This window comes from Malus domestica, chromosome 09 (genome assembly GCF_042453785.1).
Source record: "Malus domestica chromosome 09, GDT2T_hap1".
Lineage (NCBI taxonomy): Eukaryota > Viridiplantae > Streptophyta > Magnoliopsida > Rosales > Rosaceae > Malus > Malus domestica.
This window is the reverse complement of record NC_091669.1, coordinates 1,301,479-1,327,787: the sequence shown is the minus strand read 5'-3', so window position 1 is coordinate 1,327,787 and position 26,309 is coordinate 1,301,479. Positions and strand designations below refer to the sequence as shown.

At 38.7% G+C, this 26,309-nt stretch overlaps 6 protein-coding genes across 6 annotated transcripts; 3 read left to right on the top strand and 3 right to left on the bottom strand.

Annotated features, from left to right (window-relative positions):
• Positions 1-3,172: 3,172 nt before the first annotated feature.
• Positions 3,173-4,893, top strand: LOC103442208 (probable xyloglucan galactosyltransferase GT19). The gene has a single exon (XM_008380976.4). It carries the CDS (start codon positions 3,299-3,301, stop codon positions 4,706-4,708), a length of 1,410 nt encoding a protein of 469 aa, XP_008379198.3. The 5' UTR covers positions 3,173-3,298; the 3' UTR covers positions 4,709-4,893.
• Positions 4,894-5,319: 426 nt separating this feature from the next.
• Positions 5,320-10,664, bottom strand: LOC103421601 (beta-ketoacyl-[acyl-carrier-protein] synthase III, chloroplastic-like). The gene is made up of 8 exons (XM_029107685.2): positions 10,102-10,664; positions 8,671-8,819; positions 7,998-8,134; positions 7,085-7,190; positions 6,887-7,005; positions 6,569-6,633; positions 6,255-6,477; positions 5,320-5,852 (listed from the first exon to the last, which is right to left on the bottom strand). Exons 1-8 carry the CDS (start codon positions 10,296-10,298, stop codon positions 5,631-5,633), a joined length of 1,218 nt encoding a protein of 405 aa, XP_028963518.1. The 5' UTR covers positions 10,299-10,664; the 3' UTR covers positions 5,320-5,630.
• A 3,573-nt stretch (positions 10,665-14,237) lies between these two features.
• On the top strand, positions 14,238-17,412 carry LOC103442202 (SAGA-associated factor 29 homolog A). Its single transcript, XM_008380970.4, has 10 exons — positions 14,238-14,555; positions 15,091-15,263; positions 15,436-15,529; positions 15,757-15,833; positions 16,077-16,186; positions 16,281-16,372; positions 16,504-16,557; positions 16,700-16,853; positions 16,992-17,005; positions 17,127-17,412. Exons 2-10 carry the CDS (start codon positions 15,146-15,148, stop codon positions 17,227-17,229), a joined length of 816 nt encoding a protein of 271 aa, XP_008379192.1. The 5' UTR covers positions 14,238-14,555; positions 15,091-15,145; the 3' UTR covers positions 17,230-17,412.
• Positions 17,413-17,837: 425 nt separating this feature from the next.
• Positions 17,838-19,707, top strand: LOC103442203 (elongation factor Tu, chloroplastic-like). Its single transcript, XM_008380971.4, has one exon. The coding sequence runs from the start codon at positions 18,051-18,053 to the stop codon at positions 19,533-19,535; it is 1,485 nt and encodes a 494-aa protein (XP_008379193.2). The 5' UTR covers positions 17,838-18,050; the 3' UTR covers positions 19,536-19,707.
• A 998-nt stretch (positions 19,708-20,705) lies between these two features.
• On the bottom strand, positions 20,706-22,661 carry LOC103442204 (GDSL esterase/lipase At5g14450-like). The gene is made up of 5 exons (XM_008380972.4): positions 22,231-22,661; positions 21,897-22,106; positions 21,634-21,806; positions 21,208-21,481; positions 20,706-21,130 (listed from the first exon to the last, which is right to left on the bottom strand). The coding sequence occupies exons 1-5, from the start codon at positions 22,469-22,471 to the stop codon at positions 20,880-20,882; spliced, it is 1,149 nt and encodes a 382-aa protein (XP_008379194.2). The 5' UTR covers positions 22,472-22,661; the 3' UTR covers positions 20,706-20,879.
• A 2,295-nt stretch (positions 22,662-24,956) lies between these two features.
• Positions 24,957-26,102, bottom strand: LOC103442742 (GDSL esterase/lipase At5g14450-like). Its single transcript, XM_029107561.2, has 3 exons — positions 25,966-26,102; positions 25,589-25,862; positions 24,957-25,224 (listed from the first exon to the last, which is right to left on the bottom strand). The coding sequence occupies exons 1-3, from the start codon at positions 25,993-25,995 to the stop codon at positions 24,971-24,973; spliced, it is 558 nt and encodes a 185-aa protein (XP_028963394.1). The 5' UTR covers positions 25,996-26,102; the 3' UTR covers positions 24,957-24,970.
• Between the last annotated feature and the right edge of the window lie 207 nt (positions 26,103-26,309).

The following is a 26,309-nucleotide window of genomic DNA, read 5'->3' as shown; positions in this document are numbered from 1 at the left end:
AAAATAAATAAATTTAAATCTACTTAATAAATATATATCATTGAACTTGATGGGATACGAATTCTACGAAACTAATTTCAACGATCCAACCGTCAAACTTGTTTGTATATGCTTTGAGATCGCATCAGCAAAAAATCGCAAAAAACAAACATTCAAATATCAAGTAACGGGACAAAAGTTTTCAATGGTTATAAAGCAAAAAATCACGATTTAACGACTATTTTAACTCTGATTTTGATTTTTTTTATAGCTACGCTCATTGAGCCTATATGAATACAATGAATGAATTCGATCTTCAATTTAAAATATTTACACTAGTGGATATCTTATGTTATACTTAATTAAAATATAAATAAACTCAAAGTGTTAGTGAATCTATCGTTTTGATGGGATATGCATCCTACGAAACTAATTTCAACAATCCAACCGTCAAACTTGTTTGTATATGCTTCGAGATTGCATATGCCAAAAATTGCAAAAAACAAACATTTAGAGATCAAGTAACGGGACTTTTCGACGGTTATAAACCAAAAATCACGATTTAACGGTTATTTTAACTCCGATTTTGATGATTTTTTTACAGCTACACTCCTTGAGCCTATATGAATACAATGAATGAATTTGATATTCAGTTTAAAATATTTACACTAGTAGATACCACAAAATTTTATGTTATACTTAATGAAAGTATAAATAAACTCTAAGTGTTAGTGAATCTATCGTTTTGATGAGATATGCATCATATGAAACTAATTTCAACGATCCAACCGTCAAACTTGTTTGTATATGCTTCGAGATCGCATACGCCAAAAATCGCAAAAAATAAACATTCAGAAATCAAGTAACGGGACAAAACTTTTCGACGGTTATAAACGAAAAATCACGATTTAACTGTTATTTTAACTCCGATTTTTATGATTTTTTTACAGCTATACTCCTTGAGCCTATATGAATACAATAAATGAATTCGATCTTCGATTTAAAATATTTACACTAGTGGATACTATAAAATCTTATGTTATACTTAATGAAAGTATAAATAAACTCTAAGTGTTAGTGAATCTATCGTTTTGATGGGATATGCATCCTACGAAACTAATTTCAACGATTCAACCGTCAAACTTGTTTGTATATGCTTCGAGATCGCATAAACCAAAAATTGCAAAAAATAAACATTCAGAGATCAGGTAACAGGGCAAAACTTTTCGACGGTTATAAATGAAAAATCACAATTTAACAAGTATTGTAACTCTGATTTTGATGTTTTTTACAGCTACACTCCTTGACCCTATATTAATACAATGAATGAATTCGATCTTCAATTTAAAATATTTACACTAGTGGATACTATAAAATCTTATGTTATACTTAATGAAAGTATAAATAAACTCTAAGGCATCGTTTGGCAGCTCAGACTGTACTGACTATTTCTGTCGGATAGGATAAATAGCCATCGGATAGTACTGACTAACTTCGTCAAGCGTTTGGTGCAGTATTGGACTAATGACCATATTATTTATACTGTGTTTGGTTTTATACCGGATTGAAGGAATCAAACTTAAAATTAAATTAAACTTAAAAAAAAAAAATGAAACCGTCACTTCTTTTTCCCCCGTTTTCTCCGCCGCACCCCTCAAACGCCCTTCCTCTCTCTCCCTTCTTCTTCCCCGACTGCAGAAGAATCCCAAATAATTGTTCCCCAGATCTCTCTGTCGCACCCCCCAAACTCCCTCCCTCTCTTTCCTTTCTTTTTCTTCCCCGACTACAGAAGAATCCCAAATTGAAATCATCTCTCCGCGTCTTTCCCTACTAAATACATACTTTTTCTCGATATGTGCATGCATGCACATCTGGTAAGCAACCATGAGTCATCGGATCCACATCAACCCAAATCAAGATGCAACAAACGAAACAAACTAACGATTTGTTGACAAGGTTACCTCCTGCACTGCAGCATCGTAAGTGGAATGGACTGGTGGCGGTTTGACAGAGAGAATGAGAGTAGTTTGTTGGCGTTTTAAGAAGAGAGGTTTCCCAGACACCATGCTGGCCAAGAGAGTGCATGCTTCTTTGCAAGACCCAGTTGCAGGGGAGGACGACGATGGCGATGGGGAAGACGACAATGGTGAGAGAAGGTGATGGAGAGGATGGCGATGGTGAGAGAAGGTGACGGGGGGAGGGGGAGGACGACGATGCCTAGAGAGAGAGAGAGGGGGGGCTGAGAGAAGGCGAGAGAGAGAGGGCCGACTAATAATCTCGGCCTTTTGGTTGGTTTTATTAGTCCGGCGTATACCGTGCTAAATAAGCATACCGGTTAATTTAATCCGGCGCTTATTTAGTACGAGTGAACGCCAAACACTCGCGTCCGTATAACTAGTCCTATCTGATCCTTTATCCGATCTGCCAAACAGCGTTTTGATGGGACATGCATCCTACGAAACTAATTTCAACGATCTAACTGTCAAACTTGTTTGTATATGCTTTGAGATCGCATAAGTCAAAAATCACAAAAAACAAACATTCAGAGATCAAGTAACAGGGCAAAACTTTTCGATGGTTATAAACGAAAAATCACGATTTAACAAGTATATTAACTTCGATTTTGATGATTTTTTATAGTTACACTCCTTGACCCTATATGAATACAATGAATGAATTCGATCTTCAATTTAAAATATTTACACTAGTGGATACTACAAAATCTTATGTTATACTTAATGAAAGTATAAATTAACTCAAAGTGTTAGTGAATCTATCATTTTTAAAAGCTAGTGCAGTTTATAAAAACCACCTCATCATCTTTCTCCACACATGTTTTTCTCTTGTTAAAAACAATTTGATCTTAACTGCCACATGATGGCTAGTGGTAGGGGAATTCCTCTTATGGCCGCATTCCATACATTACGTTATGTGTTCAATTTATAACGTTAGTGAATAAAATGATGGTAATAAAAAAAAAAACTAAAATACTTTTGTAAATTTTTCTGGCTTTTAAAAAAATGGACTGCCACTAATTAGTCATCTCTTAAAAAAAGAAAAAGAAAAAGCAATTTGTTCTATTTTTTTGTTGGATTTCCATTTTCCAACCAAAAAAAGAAAGTAGTTTTAACAAACAAAACAAAAAACGAAAAACAAAACTAATGGAAGGATAAAACCAGCGTCAAAACAAAAAAAATCAAAAAATTACCAAAAACTTCAACCCCATTTCAAAACTTAAAAAAAAAATCTAACTGCAAAATCCATCCTCATAAATAACCCCATTTCTCTCCATCCTCATCATCTTTCTCTTTCCCCATTAATGGCCTTCAAGTCCAGTTTACTAATTTCCACCTTTTTCCTCCTCTTCTTCTTCTCCATCACCACCACCACCGTCCGACTATGCTCCGCCCAAATCCCCGGAAACAATCTCGACCGTCCTCAATCCAACTCCGACTGCACCGGCCGTTGGATCCATATCCGACGGCTCCCCCCGTCCTTCAACCTGGATCTCCTCTCCGATTGTTCTGGTTACCCTCTGTTCGACGACTTCTACCCTTACTTAGCCAACAATGGCCTCGGCCAGAAAACCCATAATCTTTCTCACAGCTGGTATCGAACCGACCCATTAATGATGGAGCTTATTTTCCACCGTCGGATGCTTGAATACCCATGTCTCGCCTCAAATCCCCAATCTGCCGACGCTGTCTACCTCCCCTACTACGCTAGCATCGATGCCCTCCGTTATCTCTACGGCCCCGATTACAATTCCAGCTCCGAGCAGGGCCTTAATTTGTTAGATTTTTTGACCCGGGACGACCCGGATTCCTGGTATAGACATATGGGTCAAGACCATTTCTTTGTTTTGGCCCGACCCGCTATGGATTTCTCCCAGCCGTTGGGGAACGATCCGCCGTTGTGGGGGACTTCGCTGCTCGAATTACCGCAGTTTTTTAATGTCACTGCTCTGACGGTGGAGGCGCGTGCCTGGCCATGGCAGGAGCACGCTGTGCCTTATCCGACGTCGTTTCATCCGCCTAATTTGTCCTTATTGGAGATGTGGTTGCAGCGGGCGAGGCGATCTCGCCGCACCACGCTTATGATGTTCGCCGGCGGTGGCGGTGTCGGAAATAATCCGAACATTAGGAGGAGTATCAGGAACGAGTGCGAAAACAACACCAAAGCAAATAATGCGACGTCAAACAACAATTTGGGGAGGTTTGGAAGTGGAGGTGTCGGGTACACAAAGCTGTGTGACATTGTGGATTGCTCCCATGGGATATGTGAGCATGACCCAATTAGGTTCATGAGGCCAATGTTGCAGGCTAGTTTCTGCCTGCAACCTCCGGGTGACACCCCAACGAGGCGGTCCACATTTGATAGTATTATGGCCGGCTGCATCCCCGTATTCTTTGAGGACTCGTCCGCCAAAGCACAGTACGGGTGGCACTTGCCGGAGGATCAATATGGGGAGTTCTCGGTGTTTATACCGAAGGAGGACGTGGTGTTCAAGGAAACTAGGGTTTTGGATGTGCTTAGGAGCATTCCCAGGGCTAGAGTGAGGAGGATGAGGGAGAAGGTGTTGGAGATGATACCAAGAGTTATGTATAGAAGGCATGGGAGCTCAATGGGATTGAGAGCTAAGAAGGATGCTTTTGATCTTGCAATTGATGGTGTTTTGAACAAGATTAAATCTAAGGTTCCAGTTCAACGTAGGGTTTTCCCTCAGTGACCCACTTGAATTTTACTTTTTTTTTTTTTTTCCTTTCTTGGCATTGAAGTCATTGTAAGTATTGATTATGTTGTACATATATTTAGTTATTTATGCAAGTGTAGTGCCACTTGATTAAAGTTAAAACACTACATTTGGTTGAAGGAAATAAATTTAGAATTTTGACAAAAGTCAGGATTTATAAATTGACATGTATCAATTCCTTTATTTGAATTCATAAACATATAAATTTTGAATTTAAAAAAAAAATCAGATTTTGGGACCTCAAATTCCTAAGTTTAAATTCCATATAAATAGATGTCATTTTTAAATTTCGATAAGTGAGAGTTTAAAAATAAAAGATTCCATATTCAAATTCCATTATTTTTTTAAGTTAACCAAACAAGAAAATTCACAAATTCTAAAAAATAGAATTTTGTCATTTCAAACTTTCTTAATAATCTTAAATTTCTTCATCCAAACAAAATCTTAAAAAAAATGTTCGTAGATTTGGATTTGGCCAAATCAACTAGAGCAGTGTGCTCTGCCGTCTGCGCCAAGTTCAAATCCCGACCCTTGGATGATTAAACTTCAAATTACGCTACTATCATATTGTTTGTCAAAAACAAAAGTTTTGTAAAATGCTCAATTCAAACATGAGATATAGAGTAGCTGTCTTCGTTGCAGCATTAGAATTGTTATTTTAGCCTTGGCTTGTGACTCAAGAGACAGAAAACAAATAAATTATTGGACCGACGAAAAACAATACAATCTTATTGAGGGTGCCAAAAACTAAAGAAAAACAAATGAAGGGGCGCTGATGGAGATTTGATGCAACAATACCTAACACATTTGGAACGTGATGCAAGAATTGCAAAACCGCGCTTCATACGGCTAGGACGACGTTCTTGTTCTGTATTGGCAGGAGGCAAGGTTTCGAGTTTCAACCCCATCTGAAAATGGTAGAAGCCCAAGTCAGACCTGCTCCAAAACCGGCAGCTGCAATAGTATGGCCTAGTTTCACCTTCCCGCTTCTCACAGCTTCGTCCAATGCCAACGGTATGGAACCAGCGCTCGTGTTGCCATAGTTTGCCAAGTTTGAAATCACCTGTTCTGATGGGATTTGCATGCGAGTAGAAACCGCATCAAGGATCCTCTGGTTTGCCTGCATTATTGATTTGTCGTATCAGAACAAAATGTACTACGTCGCTTGTTTGCTAGGAAAACCTTAGGTCATTAAGAAGCTCCCTTGAAGTGCTATATTCGTTCAAACTTCCCATTACGAAGAAGATGAAAATGTAAGCACTATTTCTCAATAGTGTACCAGTTTAGTTCACTGGACATATATGACAGGCTGGTATAGTTTTGGAAATAAGAAATTATTAGGCTGAAGTTACTTGCCGTATATGTCTATTTTCCACGCCTAAATATTTTCTGAAATTAAAGTAATGTGGGAAAGAAATTGTAGTTAAATGATAATCGGTAGCCATAACTGACGGTAGAGCAGAGAAATCGTTTAATCAGTAAAACCTGGGGTAAACTTTCCCAAATATATCATTCGTCATACCTGATGGAGCAGTAACCAATCAATGCTAGACGCAGGGAGACCAGCCTTTGCAAGGGAATACTCAATTGACTGCGGCACAACACGCACAGCAAAGCGAAAGACCTCTTTACCATTCATTTGAAGGCACGAATATGAAGCTCGTCTTGGAGGGAAGCCTAGGACTGAACCATTAGAACCCAACACATCGTCTGTTTCATTTTCTTTCAAGGCGGCATTTAGATGTCTGCAAAGAGAGTGATCGGTCAGTATCAGAAAAATACTGTACTTGCTGAAAAGGTGCATAAAACAAACATAGAAATCGAGAAAACGCAAACCTGTATCCTTCACCATCACTATGCACATCAAAAGAAAGCAAACCATCATCCTCACCATCGCAGGCCTACACAAATATGAAATTTCTGCTAAGTGCAATGAAATTTGTGGAATGAAATCTTTGCTAATAATTTATTCGATCCATTCTGGAAACGACAATATTAAGATAGTATGGTATGAGTTTCTGAAAAATGGAAACAAAATTAACTGCCAAATAAAGCAAAGTCCAAAGCTAGAAGCTGAGAGGGACTTCAATGCCCTTATATAGAAAACCAGTGCTTAGATATATGCCAAAAATTCATTACGCAACGTAAACACACCTGTATCAATACAGCCCCAGCAGCATCCCCGAAGAGTATACACGTTCCTCTATCGGTCCAGTCAACAATCCGAGAAAGAGCATCAGCCCCAATAACAAGAACATTTTTAAATCCACCAGCTGCAGTTTGCACAATATAGTTTAATCAATTAAACATGGGAAATAACAGTGGGCATCCTTAAGTAAACAAAGTCGTTACCCTTAATGTGACAATGCGCTGATACCAGACCCAAAATAAATCCACTACAAGCAGCTGTAATATCATACGCTAAAGGATTCCTTGTGCAGCCGAGTGCTTTCTGAACCTGAAATTACAATATAATACAAATTGAACAAATGTAAGCATTTACTGTATTAATTAAACAACATAAGCACTAAGAGTTTGAATTTTTGCTCGAGCATTCATTAAAATGCGAAGCTCAACAACATCAATATTTAGCTCCACTTGCACTACACAGGGGTTTCTAACATGCAAAATAGAGTAACACTCAGTTGTTCGTTCTATATCACGTCTGAATCGTGATCAATATAGTCCAGTACAGTTCACGTAGTTGGTCAAAGTTCAAGCCATGGAAAAAGCATAAAACTATACAAGCACAACAAACTTAATCAATAAAATAACCTACTAGGAATATAAAGAAGAGACCTTAAAAAGCTACAGTTTTTAAAAGTCAGCCAGCGGTAGTTCGACCAAATATTAAACAAACCAAAAAAAAGCATGTCACATCTATTACAAAACTCCAGTCCAGTCAAGATGAATCGCGCTAATGGGAACTCTTCTAAAGTTCTTAGACATAGATGCCCACAAGGATACAAGAATCTACTTCTGTCTGAAATAGAACCCCCTTATAAATTAATGAAACTTGCAATGATCTGTTACTTTTTATTTTTCTTCTACATAACAAATAAATACACACCTAGATAGATGAAATTTTGTTCATCACCTAAAGATTTATAAGCCCCTAAAAACATGGAGATTAAAATATAATAGGAATCAATATTGGCAAAACAATCATATTATGCACACCACTGTGAAGCTCAATCCCTTTTTTTTTTTTTTTTTTTTTAAATCCTGACGACTTAATCCAGATACCACGTAGTGATCTACATACCTTAGGGGCACAGCCAAAGATATCATCAGGCGTAGATGTGCACACCAAGATTAGGTCCACATCATCAACATCAACCTGTGCCATCTCAAGAGCTTTATGAGCTGCCTCGACCGCTAACGTTGTCAGGCTCTCTTTGCCTGTAATTTTACAAGAAGAATGTCATTATATAGAATGGGTAACATAAAATATCCACTAGACCTAAAAACGAGGACGAGAAAAGAGACACATATTTGACTAAAATAATTGTTCAGATAAAAGGTAAAAGCATTCAAATATCCAGTACAACATAGGAAAGTCCCTCTTAGGCTCTTACACTACCAGCATTAATCAGGTCAAACCTCACCATATGCTTATAGTTTCAGTTGTCCGAATAGAATGGTGAAGCCATAGTACTATATATGTAACAGATTTTGTTCAATAGCGACAGAAAGAAGGTTTTACAAGCCGCTATCTGACGAACCTCATCCTAGGCAAGATTCAAATCGTCAACCTGAGAGGTCCAACAGCTTGTAATGCACTGCATATGCACCGCAAGTATGAGACTATGAAGCTGAATTTCCTAAGTTAAACTCATAGCATGCGATTTAAAAAAAGAGGCTCGACACAGGCTAAGCTACCTCAAACTGTTTACCAAATATATGACATTATCATGCACAGAAAAGTATGACCTGACCTGAAATAACTCGTCGATTACGAATCCCAGTGCGAACAGATATCCATTCATCGTTAGTATCTACTACTTTCGCAAGATCGTCATTTGAAATCTTAAGACTGGGTACTGCTGAGCCGCATCCAATTAACTTGCAGCCTTTACTGACAAGCCTGAAATAAAATAGAGATTATTTAAGATCAGACAGATTATCATTTACCAGCTTGTATTCATACCCCCCATTTAACCAAAATGCAATCCCAGTACGGACAGTGGCTCTGGGCAAAGGCACTCTGTTTATTACATAAAACACATAGCAGTGGCCATGGTCCAACCTGGGATAGCTTTAACCAAGAACAATTATAATTAGATGCAGGAGACAATTTTAAAAGATCCGTCCAAAGCCATGGGCCACTGGTAGGAATTAAATTTTAGATTTTACAGAAACAGAATAAACAACCAATTCATTTGGGACAAAGTTCAATAACACACTAGGCATTCAATAAAGGAATTTGGTAATTTGGTCATGTTCTACATTTAGCACCCTTTACCAAGCCATTAAAGAAGATAGCTACAGAGTGCAAAGACAATCCAAATGCAAGAAAAGGAAAGAAAAAAAAACCTTAATTTGATAAACAAAATTTTTCTCTGGGGTTCATAAGATAACCCGACGACAATAGGCAAGAAAAAGTCATTTAAGTGGGTCTACAAAAGTGGTAAACTGATAAGATAAACTTTTAGTTTTGTTCATGATTATTGCCTTTATTTCCCTTCCATCATCCAAAACATTCTCTTATTTTAAGTGGGAGAGAGAGCAAACAGAAGGCGAAGCCATCGGAAGAACAGTGATACAAGCAACCTTTAAAAACCAATACAAAACCTCATCTAGAAGTATCATCAAAAGGAAATCTAATATTTTTGCCAAATACTGATTTACCTAAGCTCATGCCTGTAATCCGACTTACATCAATGAAAACGCTTCTAACTTAGTTGCATCCCGTAGTTAGTCCTACAATTGATTTGTTAGACAGTTACTTTACTGTGCCTTAATCATCTATGTATATGTATACCTCCCCAAATTTTTGCCTTAAATTGATTGTAGGTACTAAAAAGTCGGCTTGATTTTGGATCGGTTGTAGCTGGCTTCGTCGCTTAAACCTTGTAAATTTAAAAACTTTGTGCAGCACAAGTTTACACATGGGAATTTATTCCCCATCCCTTTCATACAGAAAATGGCTATGCACTGGCATGCTATTGCCAACCATAACTCGAATCCTACTTATCGAAACAAATCTAGCATATACAAGAAAAACCAGAAAAGCTAAAGAACTTTATGACTAAATGCAAATCATGAAGCTTTCCAACAAAGATAATAAATCAAATGCAAAATCCAACATGCAAAACAATAAGGGGCAATATCACCAAAAAGAATGAAAGAATGGAGATTGAACTCACTTGGGTGATCGAGATTCAGAAGCGGAAGCTCCAACATGCTTCTCTGCGCCTTCAAAAGTGCTGGAGCAGAATACCCTCTTGGAGATTCCCTCAGGGGAAGGAAACCCAGATCCAAAAATGCGTATTGAAGGCTGAATCTTCCTCCTCTGGCTCGGAACTGTCGGAGCAGTGAAGAACCCAGATGCATTGGTGGCCATTTATTTAAACCCACAAAGCAAAATTTCAGACCCACAAAAAAAATATGCAGAGCCGGAGAGAGATTGGATTCAGCCAATATATGAGAACCAGAAGCATGCGATGAATGGAGAAAACAAAACCCATGAAAGGAAAAGATCAACAGCTATGGCGGAGAGACAGAGAGACAGAGTGGTATCAGAAGACTGGCCCTTCTTTCTTCGGAGGGTCCAAAGGCTCCGAAAGCACATACTCGATAAACAGGTGTTTCAGAAGAGCCGGTCTGGGAAGTTTTGAACCGAAGGATGCAGCCCCCAGCCGTCGGATGAAGGGCGTTTGTGGGACCCGCGTGAAGAAGACAAAACATTCCCTTTTCGTGATTTACGAATGAAGAGGAAATGATGGGTGTGATTTGATTATTTTGATGAAATTGGAATTTTGGAGGGTAGTGTTTGACAATTTTGGGGCCGGCCATTTCCTTTTAAAATTAATTTGGGTGATGATTTTTATGTTTTGTTTTAACCAATACGTACTCTTTTTATTTTCTATTTGAATAAATCATACGAGTTCAGAATTAAATAAGAACGCATTTTTTTTTCTTGTTTTAAAAAAGGGATAATGGGTAACCATAATTATCTACCCTTTCAAGCCCATAAAAGAGGTTAATTGAAAATTATACCTTATTCATGATTAGATCAAAAAGATTCACAATAGTCATGATCAAGGAAGAAAATATCGGTAGTCCGAAAACACGGAAATATCGATGGAAATATCGGGATAATATCGATATCGATAAAAATTACATGGAAACCACGGAAATTGTAAGAAAAACTTGGAAATTTTTATTGAAACTTTGCAGGATGTTTATTTAGTCAATTATCTATTAGTTTATCACAAAAAATTGGAAGGAAATGCATTGCATGATAGATTTAACTGATTTAAGTTGATTATATAGCGAGCTGGCAAACATTGTGAATGTAGAAAATATGTAGTAATTAATGAAAGAAGTTTAAACACACCATAATCATTTATATATAATGAATTAGTACAATATTTTACACTTTATACATTGCATAGTAAGATACATGAGTGACTTAGTACCACATAGAGTTCCTATGAGGTTCAAAATTTTCACTATCTTCATCATCTCTATTTGTAGAGTAAGTGTATTGTGAAGAGTAGTCAGCAACCATGACAATGGTTTTCAAGAACCAAAACCCAAAAGTCAATAGGAAACCGAATACTTCGGTATTTTTCAGGATTACCAAACAAATGGGATTTGGAAACCAATCCCATATCGAAAATTTTGGGATGGGATTCCCGAACTTCAGGATGGTTTTGGTTTGGGATTTTTCGGTTTGGGTTTGGGACTTTTTCGGTTTGGTTTGGGATTTTCGGGAATTTTTTCCAGCCCTACCATGTAAGTGACCAAATAAAAAATAGAAAAATTAAAAACCACATGCCATTGACTAAGTAATTAATTGACACAATTTAAAATATAATACCACAAAAAATTTGGAATATGTGCAAATTTGTTTCTTGTAAAAAGAATTCAAAACAAAACCATATATATAAATATAGTAGCATATTATCACAACAACATAAGTGATATGGTGGTTAAGGCGTTAAGGAGTCAAATGGGAGGGGTTTCGAATCCCTTTAGTCTCAAAATTGAGACTTTTCAGAAATTTTTAAGAATTTTTTGTTGTCATATCGCGATATTATTGATAATATTGCGATATTTTGACGAAAACTCATTGAATACTCATTAAAATATCGGTAACTCAAAAAAACGAAAATATCGGCGATATTTCGCCGATATTTTCGATATTTAAATCCATGGTCATGATTAAGTAGGGATGTTTTTTTTTTCTTTTCTTTTAGGGGGACGAATTGGTGGTGAACCACAATTATCCATCCATTCTCAGCTCATAAGAGACTAGTTGAGAATTAGACCGTACCTGTAATCACGATTCACAAGTTACAAAAGTATCGAATGTTACATCCCGGGCTGGGCCTTCATCACATCCCGGGCTCGACTCCACCGTAGCACGATATTGTCTGCTTTGAGCCCCGACCACGGCCTCACGGTTTTGTTTATGGGAACTCACACGAGAACTTCCTAGTGGATCACCCATCATGGAATTGCTTTCGCGTGAACTCGCTTAACTTCGGAGTTCTGATGGAACCCGAAACCAGTGAGCTCCTAAAAGACATCGTGCTACGTAAGGATGAAAATATACATATAAGAATCACTCCCCTGGACGATGTGGGATCTTACATCGAACCTAGGACTTCATATTTTTTTCTTATGGAGTTGATGCTCATATTTTTCATTGTGCCACTTATCCTGGTTTTATAATGTGCATTTATCTTTTCACTTTTGGTTTGTTTGTGTTGGAAACATTAATATTTTGGCTATTAGAGTGTAGCAGTGCCAAACGAGGAGGTCCATCCCAGCATAACTCATTTAAGCTCTGATTTAGTACTGTGGTGATTCTAAAAAAAATAGTTATAAAAAAGCTGGGAGCTTTTTTATGTTTGGTAAACATTCAGCTTCAGTTTTTTTTCATAGTTTTGGGTGACAAAAAAGCCAAAAACACAAAGCTGCAAAACCCAACTTTGAAAAACCAGTTTTTTTTTTACATCTGTTTTACATAAAAGTTTATCAAACAATATAATACTGTTTTTTTTCAAAAGCACTTTTACAAAAAAATTTACCAAACACTCTGCTGCTTTATTTCACAGCTGCTTATTCTCACAGCATAGCAAAAACAGTTTTTTTTTTCAAAGCACATCAATGCCAAACCAGCCATAAATCAACTTTTGTGATTTGAGCTGGCCTACTCAATGAATAGCAGAGCAGCGGACTTCGCCCACTAATCTTTAATTATTTTAAAATATTAAAATAGTTTGTTTCAACATTTTTTTAAGTTGGAAAAGGATTATCGTCAGATCATTTTTTCAGGGATTTTGTGATCGTAATCGTTCATTGTATATCGTACGGTTAGAAATCATTTCAAAATTTAAAATTAAATATAAATAGTACCTAACGAAAACTGACCTCACGATATATGATGAATGATCACGATCGCAGGATCCCTGCAATTCATAGGAAAAGGATCCCTTTTGAGTTAAGGATAAAAATACTTAGCCAGTTAATCATTATTAGTCCAAGAGAAATGTTAAGGCAACTATCTCGAAGTGAGATTTTTTTTTTACTTTATGTCATCTCACAGTTTAAAATTGATTGTTATGCTAACATTGTAAACCAGTGTGTCAAAAACATAAGACGATAAAGAATCCAACTTTTAATAGAGTCCCCTTAGCATTTCCCAGATATGTTTGTACTTGAAAAATAATGAATATATATTAATAATGTATTTAGGTATGAGATTTAGGTGAATTTGTATGAGGATGGCTTTTTTTTGTTGACCTAAATCAATTGATTGAACGCCTATCGGATTGGGTTCAATTTGATAAGCGGCAATTTTTTGGCACTTATTTTCGGGACATCGCTGTCGGGGAATGGCTACGATCACAAGTAAGCGATTAAATGGATGGGGGGGCTCCGAAAGCACGTGCAAGATAAGCAGGTGTTTTAGGAGACGGTTTTTAAGTGAAAGATTTTAGATTTAGTTTTATAAGTTTCAATAAACATATCGTGTATCAAAACAATACAGTAATCTAAAATTCTAACTTATGTATATCTAAATTCAAATTAGAGAGTAGGGGCGAATATTCTAGTCAACTAAACACCTTCATTTTCATAATTTTCAGTTTGAACTCACGAAGCCAACAAGATTCCGATCTATTATGTATTTTTAGTAAACGACAAACTCTAATCTCAAGATTGTCGAACTCGCATATGTTTTGAATCTTTATGAAACCAAAAGCTTTAACCTTACAAAAATACCCAATTAACCTTTGTTTAAACACTTATAGATCGTATCGATGATATTAAGGAGAAAGCCAGAAGCAAATAACGTGTCAATAACATGTCAACAACACACATCCTAGGGTAATTAAGAGGAGGGTAATTAGGTCTTTTAACTATAAAAAGAATTTTTTTTTTTAAGAAGAAGAATTTGAAAATGTTATTGGTGTCATTTTGGGTCATTTCATTTCTCTTCCCTAAATTATGAAAACAAAGAATCTACGAAGAAATCTCGGAATTTCCATTCAAACCCTCCGCGGTGCGCCCACGGAAGAACAACTTCGGCGCTCTAGTCTCACCCGCCGGTGATTCTCTCGCTCCTCACCCGCATTCTTACTCACAGGTGCTCCTCCTGCTCTGATTAAGCTTTTAGGGCTTCCAATTCTCAGTCGCATATCGAATTTTAATTTGGAGAATATCCATTATCCATTGTCTGTTTTATCTCGGAATTCGGAATATCTGATTTAATTGGAATTTCTGGAGGTTAATTTTGCTTTAATTACTTCCTGTGATTGCTTTTTTGTAATATATGTAATCATGGATCAGTGAATGTTTCTGCAAATAGGAGGAATGAGTTTCATGTTGACTTAAATATTTCCAGTTATCTTAGCATTTAAACGCAGTGACGTTGTAGGATTCATATAGCTGACCCCACTTAGCGGGTTTGGGCTTGGTGCCACCTAGCTTGGTGGTTGTTTTTTCACTAAATTACTAAAATTATGTTTTTTCTACCCATTGAAGAAATGTTTAATCCAGAATTTTAACTTGATTAGTTCTCGAATTTTAGAATTAGGTATGTATATCTATGCAAGTGAAAAGGAACTCTGTTTTAGATTTCGTATGCTTGTGCATTGCTGATGATTGAGCTGTAATTTTAGGGGGAAAGGGTTGAGCTCTCAGAATTTGGTGGGAGTAAAATTTAGAGACGGAACAATGTCTGCGCCGGACATTGCAGGTATACTGGAAAAGTCGAAGGAGCTCGATCAATTAAGGAAAGAGCAAGAAGATGTGCTCATTGAGATAAACAAGATGCATAAGAAGCTCCAAGCTAGTAAGTCCCTTTGTTTGTTAGTCCTTGGAAATATTCTCTGAATCTTTTGTAATTGGATATTTTGATGTTTTTCGATAGATTAGTTAGTTGACATTCAGCTTAGAAGTGAGGAATGACCAATGCGTTTAATAATGTTAGTTTCTTTTTTAATCTATCTTGCATGTTAATACAGCTCCTGAAGTGGTAGAGAAGCCTGGGGATAATTCATTGTTGAAGCTGAAGAATTTATATGTGCATGCCAAAGATCTTTCTGAAAGTGAAGTAAGGTATGTTTCTTTTTATCTTTCATCGAGTTAAACACTTCCTTGGAACTGTATAAAAAAGGGTTAAAAACTTCCTCGGAAGCTTATATATTATCTTTTTTCGGTTATGTGGCTGAAGATTAAAGAAATATGTTTTTAAAGCTCATGCTCGTGTCAACTTCCTTTTGTTACAAGTTAAGCTTTTGTTTATTGATAAGCTTTACAGGTTAGTTTAACGTTTTTTGTTGCAGTGTTTCCAATTTGTTGTTGAGTCAGCTTGATGCTCTTTTGCCTTCTGGACCTCCAGGGCAGCCGCGAAGAAGGATGGGTATGAATCCAGGAGCTATAAGCATTCCTATTAAATATTTACATATTTCCGTTGGCTTTTCGTTTTACATAAATATTTCACAGTTTACGTTAATTGTCAGATGCCATATTATGCTTAACTAAAAGATAAATATATACATATATGACATTATATCGAGTGGCTAATATTCCAATGAGATTCCTGTTCTTTTTATTTGGAAAACACTATAATTTCTACAGTTGGCTGATAATACATGTACTGCAGAAGGTAATGAGCAGAAAAGGAAGAGAATGAAGCCTGATTCAGACATTTCAAGGATTTCCCCTTCCATGCGAAGTCAACTTGAGGCTTGTGCTAGTCTAAAAGGCGAACAGGTATGCAGTATTATGGTGATCTTTCGTGTTTGATTGTGCCTGCGACTGATACTCTTTGAGGTTCGGTTTTATTGACATTTACTGTCACTTTTAGGTAGCAGCTAGGGTCACAGTCACTCAAGAAGATGCTGACAAGGATGAGTGGTTTGTTGTAAAAGTGATGCATTTTGACAAGGATACAAGAGAGTAAGTCTGGTTTTACTTACTATGAGATAACTCGTTTTAGTTTATCATGATAACTTTTTTAGCCCAATCATGATCTGCCAACTTGGTTTGTTTATTTTGGACATAGTGTGATGCTAGTTAAAATTGTGCAGATTTGAAGTACTAGATGAGGAGCCGGGTGATGATGAAGAGGGCGGTGTCCAAAGGTAGTTTCCTTCTTGTGTGTTTAACAATACCGTTCTCTCTATTCATAAAAAAACAATACCGTTCTCTCTGGTTTATATTGAATTCTTTTGGACGCTTAACTTTCTTTTCACCATTTTTATATGTTGTCATTGCTGCTCTCAGAAAGTACAAGTTGCCTATGAGCGCTATTATACCTTTCCCGAAGAGAAACGATCCTTCCAGTGCTATAGATTTCCCTACTGGAAGACCCGTTTTAGCAGTATATCCAGGAACAACTGCACTATACAAGGCAACTGTGGTGAATGGCCATCGCAAGGTGACAATTCCATCCATCCACTTTGATGCATTTTTCTTTGTGCATTTCTCTATTTAGTATCGTTGTAGTGCTTATGCCGTGGAACCAAACTAACCCCTGATCATGTTTGCATGCTTCTGCCGGATGCTCAACCATCAGAGGAAGACGGATGAGTAAGTTACCTCAATACGGACTGGGTTTTACTTCTACGTTACTTTATAATCAAGGCATCTTGATTTAGTTCTTTCCTTGTTACATACATGATATGATGTTTTAATGTTTGAATTTGGGCAGTTATTTGTTGGAATTCGATGACGACGAGGAAGATGGATCCTTGCCTCAGAGGACGGTGCCCTTCCATAAGGTGGTTGCCCTGCCGGAAGGCCATCGCCAGTGATGCTTTCGTGCTGTTTATAGTTTGTGTATAAATTAAAGTAAAATGGCGTTTAGGATCGTCTCGTGTAATTTTCTACTTTTCTTTGTCCCACAGTAAACCACACGTTTCAAAAACTCGGATGGGAATGTTACTATTATGTGGCTTTGTATGATACGTAAAGTGACGTCGTTTGATTTTGGGCAAGGTACATTTCACACCTTCAAATCTGGGGGATCTCTTCCATCAAATCTCAATCAATTAATTCGAAACTTTGAAATTTGATTCAACATCAAATTTCAAGAGTTCGGATTAATTGATTGGTGGGAGAGATTCGGAAAGGATCTCTTCCCATCAAATTGGACCACGAGGTTTCAATTTTTTTCGCTTTTGATCAATTACACCTTATGTTAGGCTAATCATTTGGTTAATTGATGACGTGGTAAGGCAGAACTCAAGACTAAAATGGCCTTGGTGTGTTCTATCTAGCATGACGGGATGGTTTCATACTATCACATCAACACTTAACGATTAATTAGACGATTAATTTTAACAAAATGTGTATACTGGTTTATACCAAAATGTCATATTGTGCTCGTGGCTCATTTTACAATTATCCTCTAATCTCGATGGTGTGAAATGTACTTGAGACGTTTTACCTTTGTTATTGAGTCTCAACAATGAACAACCAATAATTAGTTAATTAATTAATGTTAAGCAAATGTTAAGCAAGTGCGCCCTACTTTGATCCCAAAACTCTCCCCCTCGAACTCAAATCCCCCTTTCTTCGTTGCCTCCGCCCTCTCTTTCGATCATCTTCGCCGCCGCTTATCTCCCAGCAATTCATGGCTTCCGCGATCGGAGCTCCGTCGTCATCGAAGCTACTATTCACGCCCTCACCGCCAGCTTCGCCCACACTTTGTCTGTCTACCCACCTCTCTCTCTCTAAACCCAGCTCAAAACCCACTATCACTAAAACCCTAGCCTCCAAACCAAACAGCCCACCCCTCCTCTCCTCCGCCTTCCTCGCCGCCACAAATGTCTCCACTATCTTCCACCCTCCGCCGTCACTCCGACGTCACCGATCCTTCACTGTCCGGATGGCACGTGGGAAGTTCGAGCGGAAGAAGCCGCACGTGAACATCGGCACGATCGGCCATGTGGATCACGGCAAGACGACGCTGACAGCGGCGCTGACCATGGCTCTGGCTTCCATGGGCAACAGCGCACCCAAGAAGTACGACGAGATCGACGCAGCCCCGGAGGAGCGCGCGCGCGGGATCACCATCAACACCGCCACCGTCGAGTACGAGACCGAAACCCGCCACTACGCCCACGTGGACTGCCCCGGGCACGCCGACTACGTCAAGAACATGATCACCGGCGCCGCCCAGATGGACGGAGCTATCCTCGTCGTCTCTGGCGCCGACGGCCCCATGCCCCAAACCAAAGAACACGTGCTGTTGGCCAAACAAGTCGGCGTGCCCAATGTGGTGGTTTTCCTGAACAAGCAGGATCAGGTGGACGACGAGGAGCTGCTTGAGCTGGTGGAATTGGAGGTCCGGGAGCTTTTGTCCTCGTACGAGTTTCCGGGAGACGACGTGCCGGTGGTTTCCGGGTCGGCATTGCTGGCTCTGGAAGCGTTGATGGCGAACCCAAAAATCAAGAGAGGGGAGAACGAGTGGGTGGACAAGATTTATGCCCTGATGGATGCTGTGGACAGTTACATTCCAATTCCACAACGGCAAGTTGATCTTCCGTTTTTGCTGGCGGTTGAGGATGTGTTTTCGATCACAGGGCGGGGCACGGTTGCGACAGGAAGGGTGGAGAGGGGTAAAGTGAAGGTTGGGGACAGTGTGGACATAGTGGGATTGAGAGAGACTAGGACCACAACAGTGACAGGGGTTGAGATGTTTCAGAAAACGCTCGACGAGGCAATGGCCGGTGATAATGTGGGGCTTCTGCTGCGGGGAATTCAGAAGATGGATATCCAGAGAGGGATGGTGGTGTCGAAGCCCAGCAACATTAAGCCTCACACGAAGTTTGAGGCGATTGTGTATGTGTTGAAGAAGGAGGAGGGCGGGAGGCATTCGCCATTCTTTGCAGGATACAGGCCACAGTTTTACATGAGGACGACGGATGTGACAGGGAAGGTGACTGGAGTTAAGAATGACAAGGATGAGGAGACGAAGATGGTGATGCCAGGAGACCGGGTGAAGATGGTGGTGGAGCTTATAATGCCAGTGGCTTGCGAGCAAGGAATGAGATTTGCGATCAGGGAAGGTGGGAAGACTGTTGGGGCTGGTGTCATCCAGTCCATTATCGAGTGAGTTGATAGTAAAACTATTAGTCTACGTATGATTGGAATTATAGACAACGTACTAGTTTCTTGTGGTGGTCATAGTTTTGTTGATAGCTCAATCTCATTCGTTGTGGTTTTTGCTTTCGGTTTTTTCATTTGAAATCAATACATATGTTTGAAATTAGGGTTCAGTCGATCAACATTTTGTGTGTTCTGGAAAGGCCAATGAGTGTTAGAATTGCTGTTGCCTTGGAGTTAGTCGGTATTGATCTAAGTTGAAAACAAGATACCGTTAACTAAACCTGAATTATGAAAATGTTTATGGACCTAAATCAAATTTGTTCTTTCGTTTTCACTTTCTTCCTTTTGAATGGGTTTTGAGTAATTGTAACAAGCTTTTGTGACAAGTTTATACTCGAGTCCCTGTTCTCTTGGTCACATGTGACTAAGGATGTATGGTCACCCACATCGGGACTTGATATCAGGGGAGGAAAATAAACGGATGTGCCTTTAATGTTCTAATCTCAACTCTTGATATCAAATCTAAGGGTGGGCAACAAGCATTCCGGAGAACATTTCTGGTTTATACTTTTTGTTAGTGTCGGAAGCAGAGGAATGCCCGCTGTCATGCATAGTTTATGTTGTGTTCTGAGTTTTGGTTCGTTGTTGAGCGGGAAGTGGAAGAGGAACTGAGATGGATATGAATGTGATCGATTGAAAGTGATGTAAGTTGGCATCTGTTTGTTTGCATTCTGAATTTACATTACATGTTATTTGGTTGTCACAATCAAACCGAAGTTTAATGGTCCATGATTTAGTTGGAGGCTTGTAGCCGCGTGCTGTGTTTTCTCAGAATTGCATCATCCCACCACCTTGGTTTAAGTTTGTTTGCACCACCACCACGATTGTATTTTGTCGTCACACTCGAAGGAAAAAAAGTTAATGGTCCCGGATGTATTATGAAAAATACTTTTATGGCATGGGAATACCGTCAGCGTGGTGCCCCATGCCATAGACGTTGCTCTCATGTATTAGGGTTGGACCACCAGTTGAGTGTCGTCGTGTCAAGCATGCAGCATGTGTAAAGTTGTAAACGCTGCGATGATCCCTCTCTGTATCTCTCTCACGCTCTGGTCATGCGATGAGAGATAGAGAAGAGGGTACATTACAACGATCACAATCAAAAATTTTCCGTAGGGTAGTTATCTCTGATTTTAATCTTCATGTCCACTGGAACTAAAAAGAGGTCGGCTAGCTTTCCGACCTCTGTTAGCCTCCGATGGAAGAGGGAAGCAGTAACAGGAAAAGACCGAGTCTTAAGTGTTCCTCTCTTGTAATACATCTTATTACTATTTTGATATCTGTCTACCTATCAATGCCTATGACAAGCTTGAGTAATAGGAATTGCCGGGTTCGACGATGGCGAGCCATTGAGTATACGATTAGCAACCCACTGGTTCGCTCCCTCGGTGTAGTGAACTCCATCCCAGCTAATGAAAGCCGACGGGTTTTGACAAGAAGCACCGTAGACATCGCTTCCATTTACGCTTCCCTTGTTCCCGCACCAGATGTGGACGTATCTCACGTGATAACCGCAACAAACCTTCATCGGATCAGCAAACCCTGTAAACAAAGATGGCAACGTTAATCAGTATCTAAATAACGTAATTAGCGGTAAGGAAGTTGAACAAATTGGGTACCTTCAGTCTTTGCAGTGCCGATGAGTCCGTACTTGGCGGCGTAGACATCGACGTATGTGATTGCGGCTTGTGGCAGCTCAGCTCTTAGTTTGATGACTTTGTCTCTGAGCTGCGTGTTGAACTCTACGGCGATGTCGTTTTGGGCCTTGACGCAGCCGTGGTCGTCGAGATAACCGGCCGGCGGATTCAGGTTGTAGAATAATTGTACCGGCAAGCAACCAACAGGACCTGTGTTGTGTATCCAAAACGTCCTCCCCCCTTCTTCATATATCCGCTGAAGTTTGTCAATCACAACCAATGTTACAGACATGTTTGTTTAATGAAGATGCGATGAGCACTTCTAGTAGAAGTACTTCCTACATAAGCAATTCCAAACTGACCAAATTAAGTTTCTTAATCTTAAGCGACTGCCATGGTGCTACTTACATGGACTGCTGTGGCTAACTGGTTGACAATGTCCGGCAGTTCTGCACGAAACTGGTCGAAACTGAGCTTCCGAAAACCCATGGAAAGGTCGTTTTGCCCGATATCAAACGTGTACAGAGCCTCTGCGAACTCCCGTGGATCCGGCAAAGCGCTTCTCTCAGAAGGGTTCTTGGCTGGAGGACATCGCAAACAGTTCAGATTTACAACAGCCAATTAATAAAGATTGAAGCTTGAAGCAGTTTTCGGCACTGAAAAGATCGAACCTTGGCGATAGAGATCGGCAGTGCGAGCTTTGAACTGCAGGAACTGCGCCGTCTGCATATCGAGGGAGAAAGGGCTAATGCCGTACTGGAAAATGGTTTCGTTCGGCCGCCTGATGGTGGATCCTCCGGTGGCGAAATTCGCACCGTGCCGGTAATTTGTTCCAAGTGAGTTCAAATATGCACTCAAGTATGGCAACTTAAGGCGCTCAGCTGCACAAAATCACAGCTCGACGCGTATGTAAAATAAATATATTGAAAAGAAAAAAAATATGCACACGCATCATACTGTGATTAGGGATTAGCGAGAAGTATTTGCCGTTAATTTAATTGTTACCTAAGAAGTCTATGATAAGGCGGCCATCGGCGTCCCTCCCGGCCGGTTTGTGGAAGAATGCCTCGCCGTAAGGAGCTTTGATTGGCTCGAACGCGGCCGATATGCCGCCGGTGTCGGAATTCGAGTCCCCGAAGTTGTAAATTGCCGGAAAAGAACAGGGTGGTAAGCTCTGGCCTCCCACAGCCAAAACCCAGAAAGCCAAGAAGAACCCAGATGCCAGAAGCGGTTTCCAAAACTCCATTTTCCACTGTTTGGCTGATGGTAGTGACCAGTGAGGCTAATCATGCAGCATTTAAATGTGAAAGCTGGATAGGATGGGACTGGTTTGAAGAGGATAAAGTTATCCTAATTATATGTGGGGACAAAGATTTTCATCAGAGAGATTCAGAGGCATGTGCTGTTGATCTACTCGGCCGAAAAAAGAAGAAAAATTAAAAGGAAAATCTTTTTGTCCCCGCTAGTGATGAGGTGTAGTCCACTGTCCCCACCAGCTCAGTTAAATTATTTTCCCTTTAGCTTTCTCGAGGTTCAGACAAAAAAGATAGATGGAAACCTCGGAATACTTAAAAATAAATTCTAGATATACAATCTTTGGAGTTAATGGGAGATATAGTATAAATAAGGAGTAGTTACGTTTTAAGATTCATACAGATGATTTTATTTAGTGGGATAAGACCTTGTTTTTGCTTATATGGTTCTTGTTGTTGTTGATGCTTTCTTGAGGATCTAAAGGTGCTTCGGAGTCCTCTGTTTTGATGTTTTAGCGGTTAGATTTTAGTTACTGTATTTATTAAAATTTAACGATTTAAAACCTTGAATTATAAAACTCTTATATTAGAAAATCCTCTAATTTCAGCACAATTAGGATCAGGTTAATACTTTCCCATGGTGTTGCTTGGCTTTGGACTTAAGTGAGGGGAGATAAATTTACTCACCAGAATGCAACTGTGACAGTATTTTATTTAGTCATACAATGTCACGTCAAGGATGAAATTAGAAATTTAATCCGATAGGGTTTAACTTTAGTCGGGTTAACTTCTACTTGGAATTTTTATATGGTAGAGAAGGAACCCAAGTCTAAGGATGACACCGTCGTTCTGTGTTATGCTTTGTAATTTTTTTATATAGCAATATGAGACTGACTTGTATACAATTACAACGACATTTCTAGTAGGTGAAATTTCTTCCTTGGGACCGCGGACCTTATGACGGATTAGGATACGGAACAGAATATGTTTCAGCAACACATGCCGTTGTTCACAAGGGAAGGGACAATGACATGCAGCTGGTTATAAATCTTGAATTTTCGACAAGTTCCATGGACATTAGAGACACAGTTTTGTTTTATTAGAGAGTCGGTGATTGCGAAGTGTGTGACTCTCTGTATAACGTACATATGGTAATTAAGATTTTACTCTCGAGACGCTAGGAGTATCATGTATTTCGAATATTTTACTTGTTATATTTTTATTTTAAAATACAAAAATCAAGATTAAAATACTCACCACTTAATACTACAGTTTAATGATATTTCTCTTTATTTGTAAATGAGAAGTTTTATGTTCGATTATTACCAAAAGCGAACTTGAACTACATTATTGCTAACCCTTAAATTTAGACCACTCTTCCACCCTCTTAGTGTAAATAATATCATCTGTTAACAAAAAAAAAAGTCAAAACACTCGTAATACCGCTTACTCTGAAGCACAAAATTTTTTTTTTTTGTGGGTTTATTCTATATGCCAGAACTCATGAACAACATTGAACAACATGATAGATTATGTTATGGGAGTTTTAACAAAAAGCCCGCAATACTGTTCACTTTAACGAAAAATCATTGCATGCGTGATCAACCAAAAATCTTGTTATTGAGCAGTGTGCAAAGACAGAGAAACTTATGGTGGTTCCTTTTCCTGGAGATCCAAAGATCTAGAAATTATGTTCATTCATCGTATATTGTGCGGTCAGTTTTCGACTTTTCGTTAAGTATTATTTATATTAAATTTTAAATTTTAAATAATTTATTACTGCACTATGTACGATGAACAGATATGATTTCTGAATTCCACGACATGTATACTATATAATCCGCTTCTTCTTATATTTTATTAAATTTATATTGTTCCGGAGTACACAATACTTCAGCATTTTAACCGTTAATTTATTGCTTTTTATAGAATGTTCATCGTGTTGCCATGTCTTATAAGTGTTGAGTGAGCAACAACACATAAGGGACATCTAATTAAAGCATTTCTCCACCAAAACAGAAAAACTTATAGTCTACTTCTATCTAGTTATAACGCTCATTACGCAACAATGTCAGTTATTAACATTCATTTTTTTTTATCATTAAGTACCACACCACTCAATTTAGGTAGCTAACTGGCAATTTGCATTGCTTCTGCTTTTACGCCATTGGTCAAGTCCAACTACATTATTTGTAGGGCATTTTTTACAAAAATATAAATTTTCCATATTTAAGTTTCACCCGATTTCATATTTGTCCCGTTTTCTTTACAAAACATAAGACTAAATTTTTGTCTTGCTTGACTCTGCATTGGTCATATTTAACGTGAAACATGTCTTAACCATACAACCCTACTAGAATTCATCTCATTTCTTATTAATTTCATCTCGTATTTAACCAGTCATATGTTCTTTTGGGTGAAATCTAATACTAATATGTCTAATTCCTGCATTGAAGCTATTAGAAAATATCACACAAGTGGAAGCAAATTACTCATGCTTGAATCGTGTGACATGATCTTTTGATTGGAACTGGTGGGTCTGAATATGAACCGTTAATTATTTGAGCAGCAATCAAATGATTTGCAGCATCAGTGTAGTGCACACCATCCCAGCTCACATACGAGGAAGGATCTTCACATGAACCACCAAACACTTCTGTCCAATTTACGTTTGCCCTTTGCCCACACCACACTTGGCTCTTATCTTCAAAATATCCACGGCAGATGTTTGCAGTATTCCCAAATCCTGCACACACATAAAAAATGTCGACAATTCGTTGTAGTTTTAATCAGCGGAAATATGCATAAATAGAACCGGTTATAGATTTTTGAGAGAAAATTGGAGTAATAGCTCATGAACTATGACCAAATCATAGTTTTGGTCTAAGAAAAAAAAAATTACTCAAATTGGTATCCGAATGTGATAAGACTAAAGCATTGATCCTTCCCGAAAACTCTATGAGAATTTCTGTCAAAATTAATCACGTGAAATGCACACGAGACCATTTTACGGAGCAAATAGGAGAATATGCCCCTTGTAAGCATGTGGCGCAAAGAAGCAGTGCTCCATGTATATTCGAATTCACATATTAATTTGGAAGAGGTTTTACCGTGCTCCTTTGCTCTACCGAAGAGTTGATACTTTGCGGAAAAGACATCGACATATGTTATAGCAGAAAGGGGGAGCTCCGTCCTTAGCTGGATCACTTGTTGGTTGAGAACCTTGTTGAACTGTCTAGCAACGTCGTTTTGATACTTGATGCAACCGTGTTCATCAAGTAATCCGGGGATCGGATTAGGGATGAACTTTAATGTCATTGGTAAGCAACCGATGGGGCCGGTGTTGTGTATCCAGAATGTCCTTGCCCCTTGTTCATACAAATTCTGTATAACATAAGATATTATGATTTGTTAGAGCTCGTTTGATAACCATTTCGTTCTTAAATAATCACGTTTGTTTGTTCAAGAACCGGCCCCGTATACGTACTTGTACAGCCGTAGCCAACTGGTTAATCATGTCTTTGATGTCAGCTTGACTTAGATCATTTGCTCTGTGCGGAGGTTATAGAGTGCCTTTTATATGAGCATCCTAGCTACTATATTTCTAAATGATCATGGTATTCATGCTTCCTAAGAAATGCCAATTGTCGGTGGGTGTATGGCAAATAAATCGGCAAAATGGAGCGAAACTTATATGTAACGGGGTTGGGGTGTATACCTCCTTGTACCAATCTCTCTCCTCACGTGTAAAGAAATTAATATATATATTGAGAAATAGCAATCAGGACTCCATTAATAACGAAATTTTCAAACAAAAGTTAGCGTATTTTG

Bases quoted from the DNA above. Each gene is read 5' to 3' on its own strand.
- LOC103442208 (XM_008380976.4), top strand. From the start codon at position 3,299: ATGGCCTTCAAGTCCAGTTTACTAATTTCCACCTTTTTCCTCCTCTTC.
- LOC103421601 (XM_029107685.2), bottom strand. From the start codon at position 10,298: ATGGCCACCAATGCATCTGGGTTCTTCACTGCTCCGACAGTTCCGAGC. The intron at 7,191-7,997 runs GTATGTAGATCA...TTGTAATTTCAG, and splicing joins TCTTTGGCTGTGCCCCTAAG to GTTCAGAAAGCACTCGGCTG. The intron at 7,006-7,084 runs GTAACGACTTTG...TGCAAACTGCAG, and splicing joins AGCGCATTGTCACATTAAGG to CTGGTGGATTTAAAAATGTT.
- LOC103442202 (XM_008380970.4), top strand. From the start codon at position 15,146: ATGTCTGCGCCGGACATTGCAGGTATACTGGAAAAGTCGAAGGAGCTC. The intron at 15,834-16,076 runs GTATGAATCCAG...CATGTACTGCAG, and splicing joins GCAGCCGCGAAGAAGGATGG to AAGGTAATGAGCAGAAAAGG. The intron at 16,558-16,699 runs GTAGTTTCCTTC...TGCTGCTCTCAG, and splicing joins GAAGAGGGCGGTGTCCAAAG to AAAGTACAAGTTGCCTATGA.
- LOC103442203 (XM_008380971.4), top strand. From the start codon at position 18,051: ATGGCTTCCGCGATCGGAGCTCCGTCGTCATCGAAGCTACTATTCACG.
- LOC103442204 (XM_008380972.4), bottom strand. From the start codon at position 22,471: ATGGAGTTTTGGAAACCGCTTCTGGCATCTGGGTTCTTCTTGGCTTTC. The intron at 22,107-22,230 runs GTAACAATTAAA...GATTTTGTGCAG, and splicing joins CCTTATCATAGACTTCTTAG to CTGAGCGCCTTAAGTTGCCA. The intron at 21,482-21,633 runs GTAAGTAGCACC...GACAAACTTCAG, and splicing joins AGTTAGCCACAGCAGTCCAT to CGGATATATGAAGAAGGGGG.
- LOC103442742 (XM_029107561.2), bottom strand. From the start codon at position 25,995: ATGATTAACCAGTTGGCTACGGCTGTACAA. The intron at 25,863-25,965 runs GTACGTATACGG...TATGTTATACAG, and splicing joins AGTTGGCTACGGCTGTACAA to AATTTGTATGAACAAGGGGC. The intron at 25,225-25,588 runs GTAAAACCTCTT...ATGTGTGTGCAG, and splicing joins CGGTAGAGCAAAGGAGCACG to GATTTGGGAATACTGCAAAC.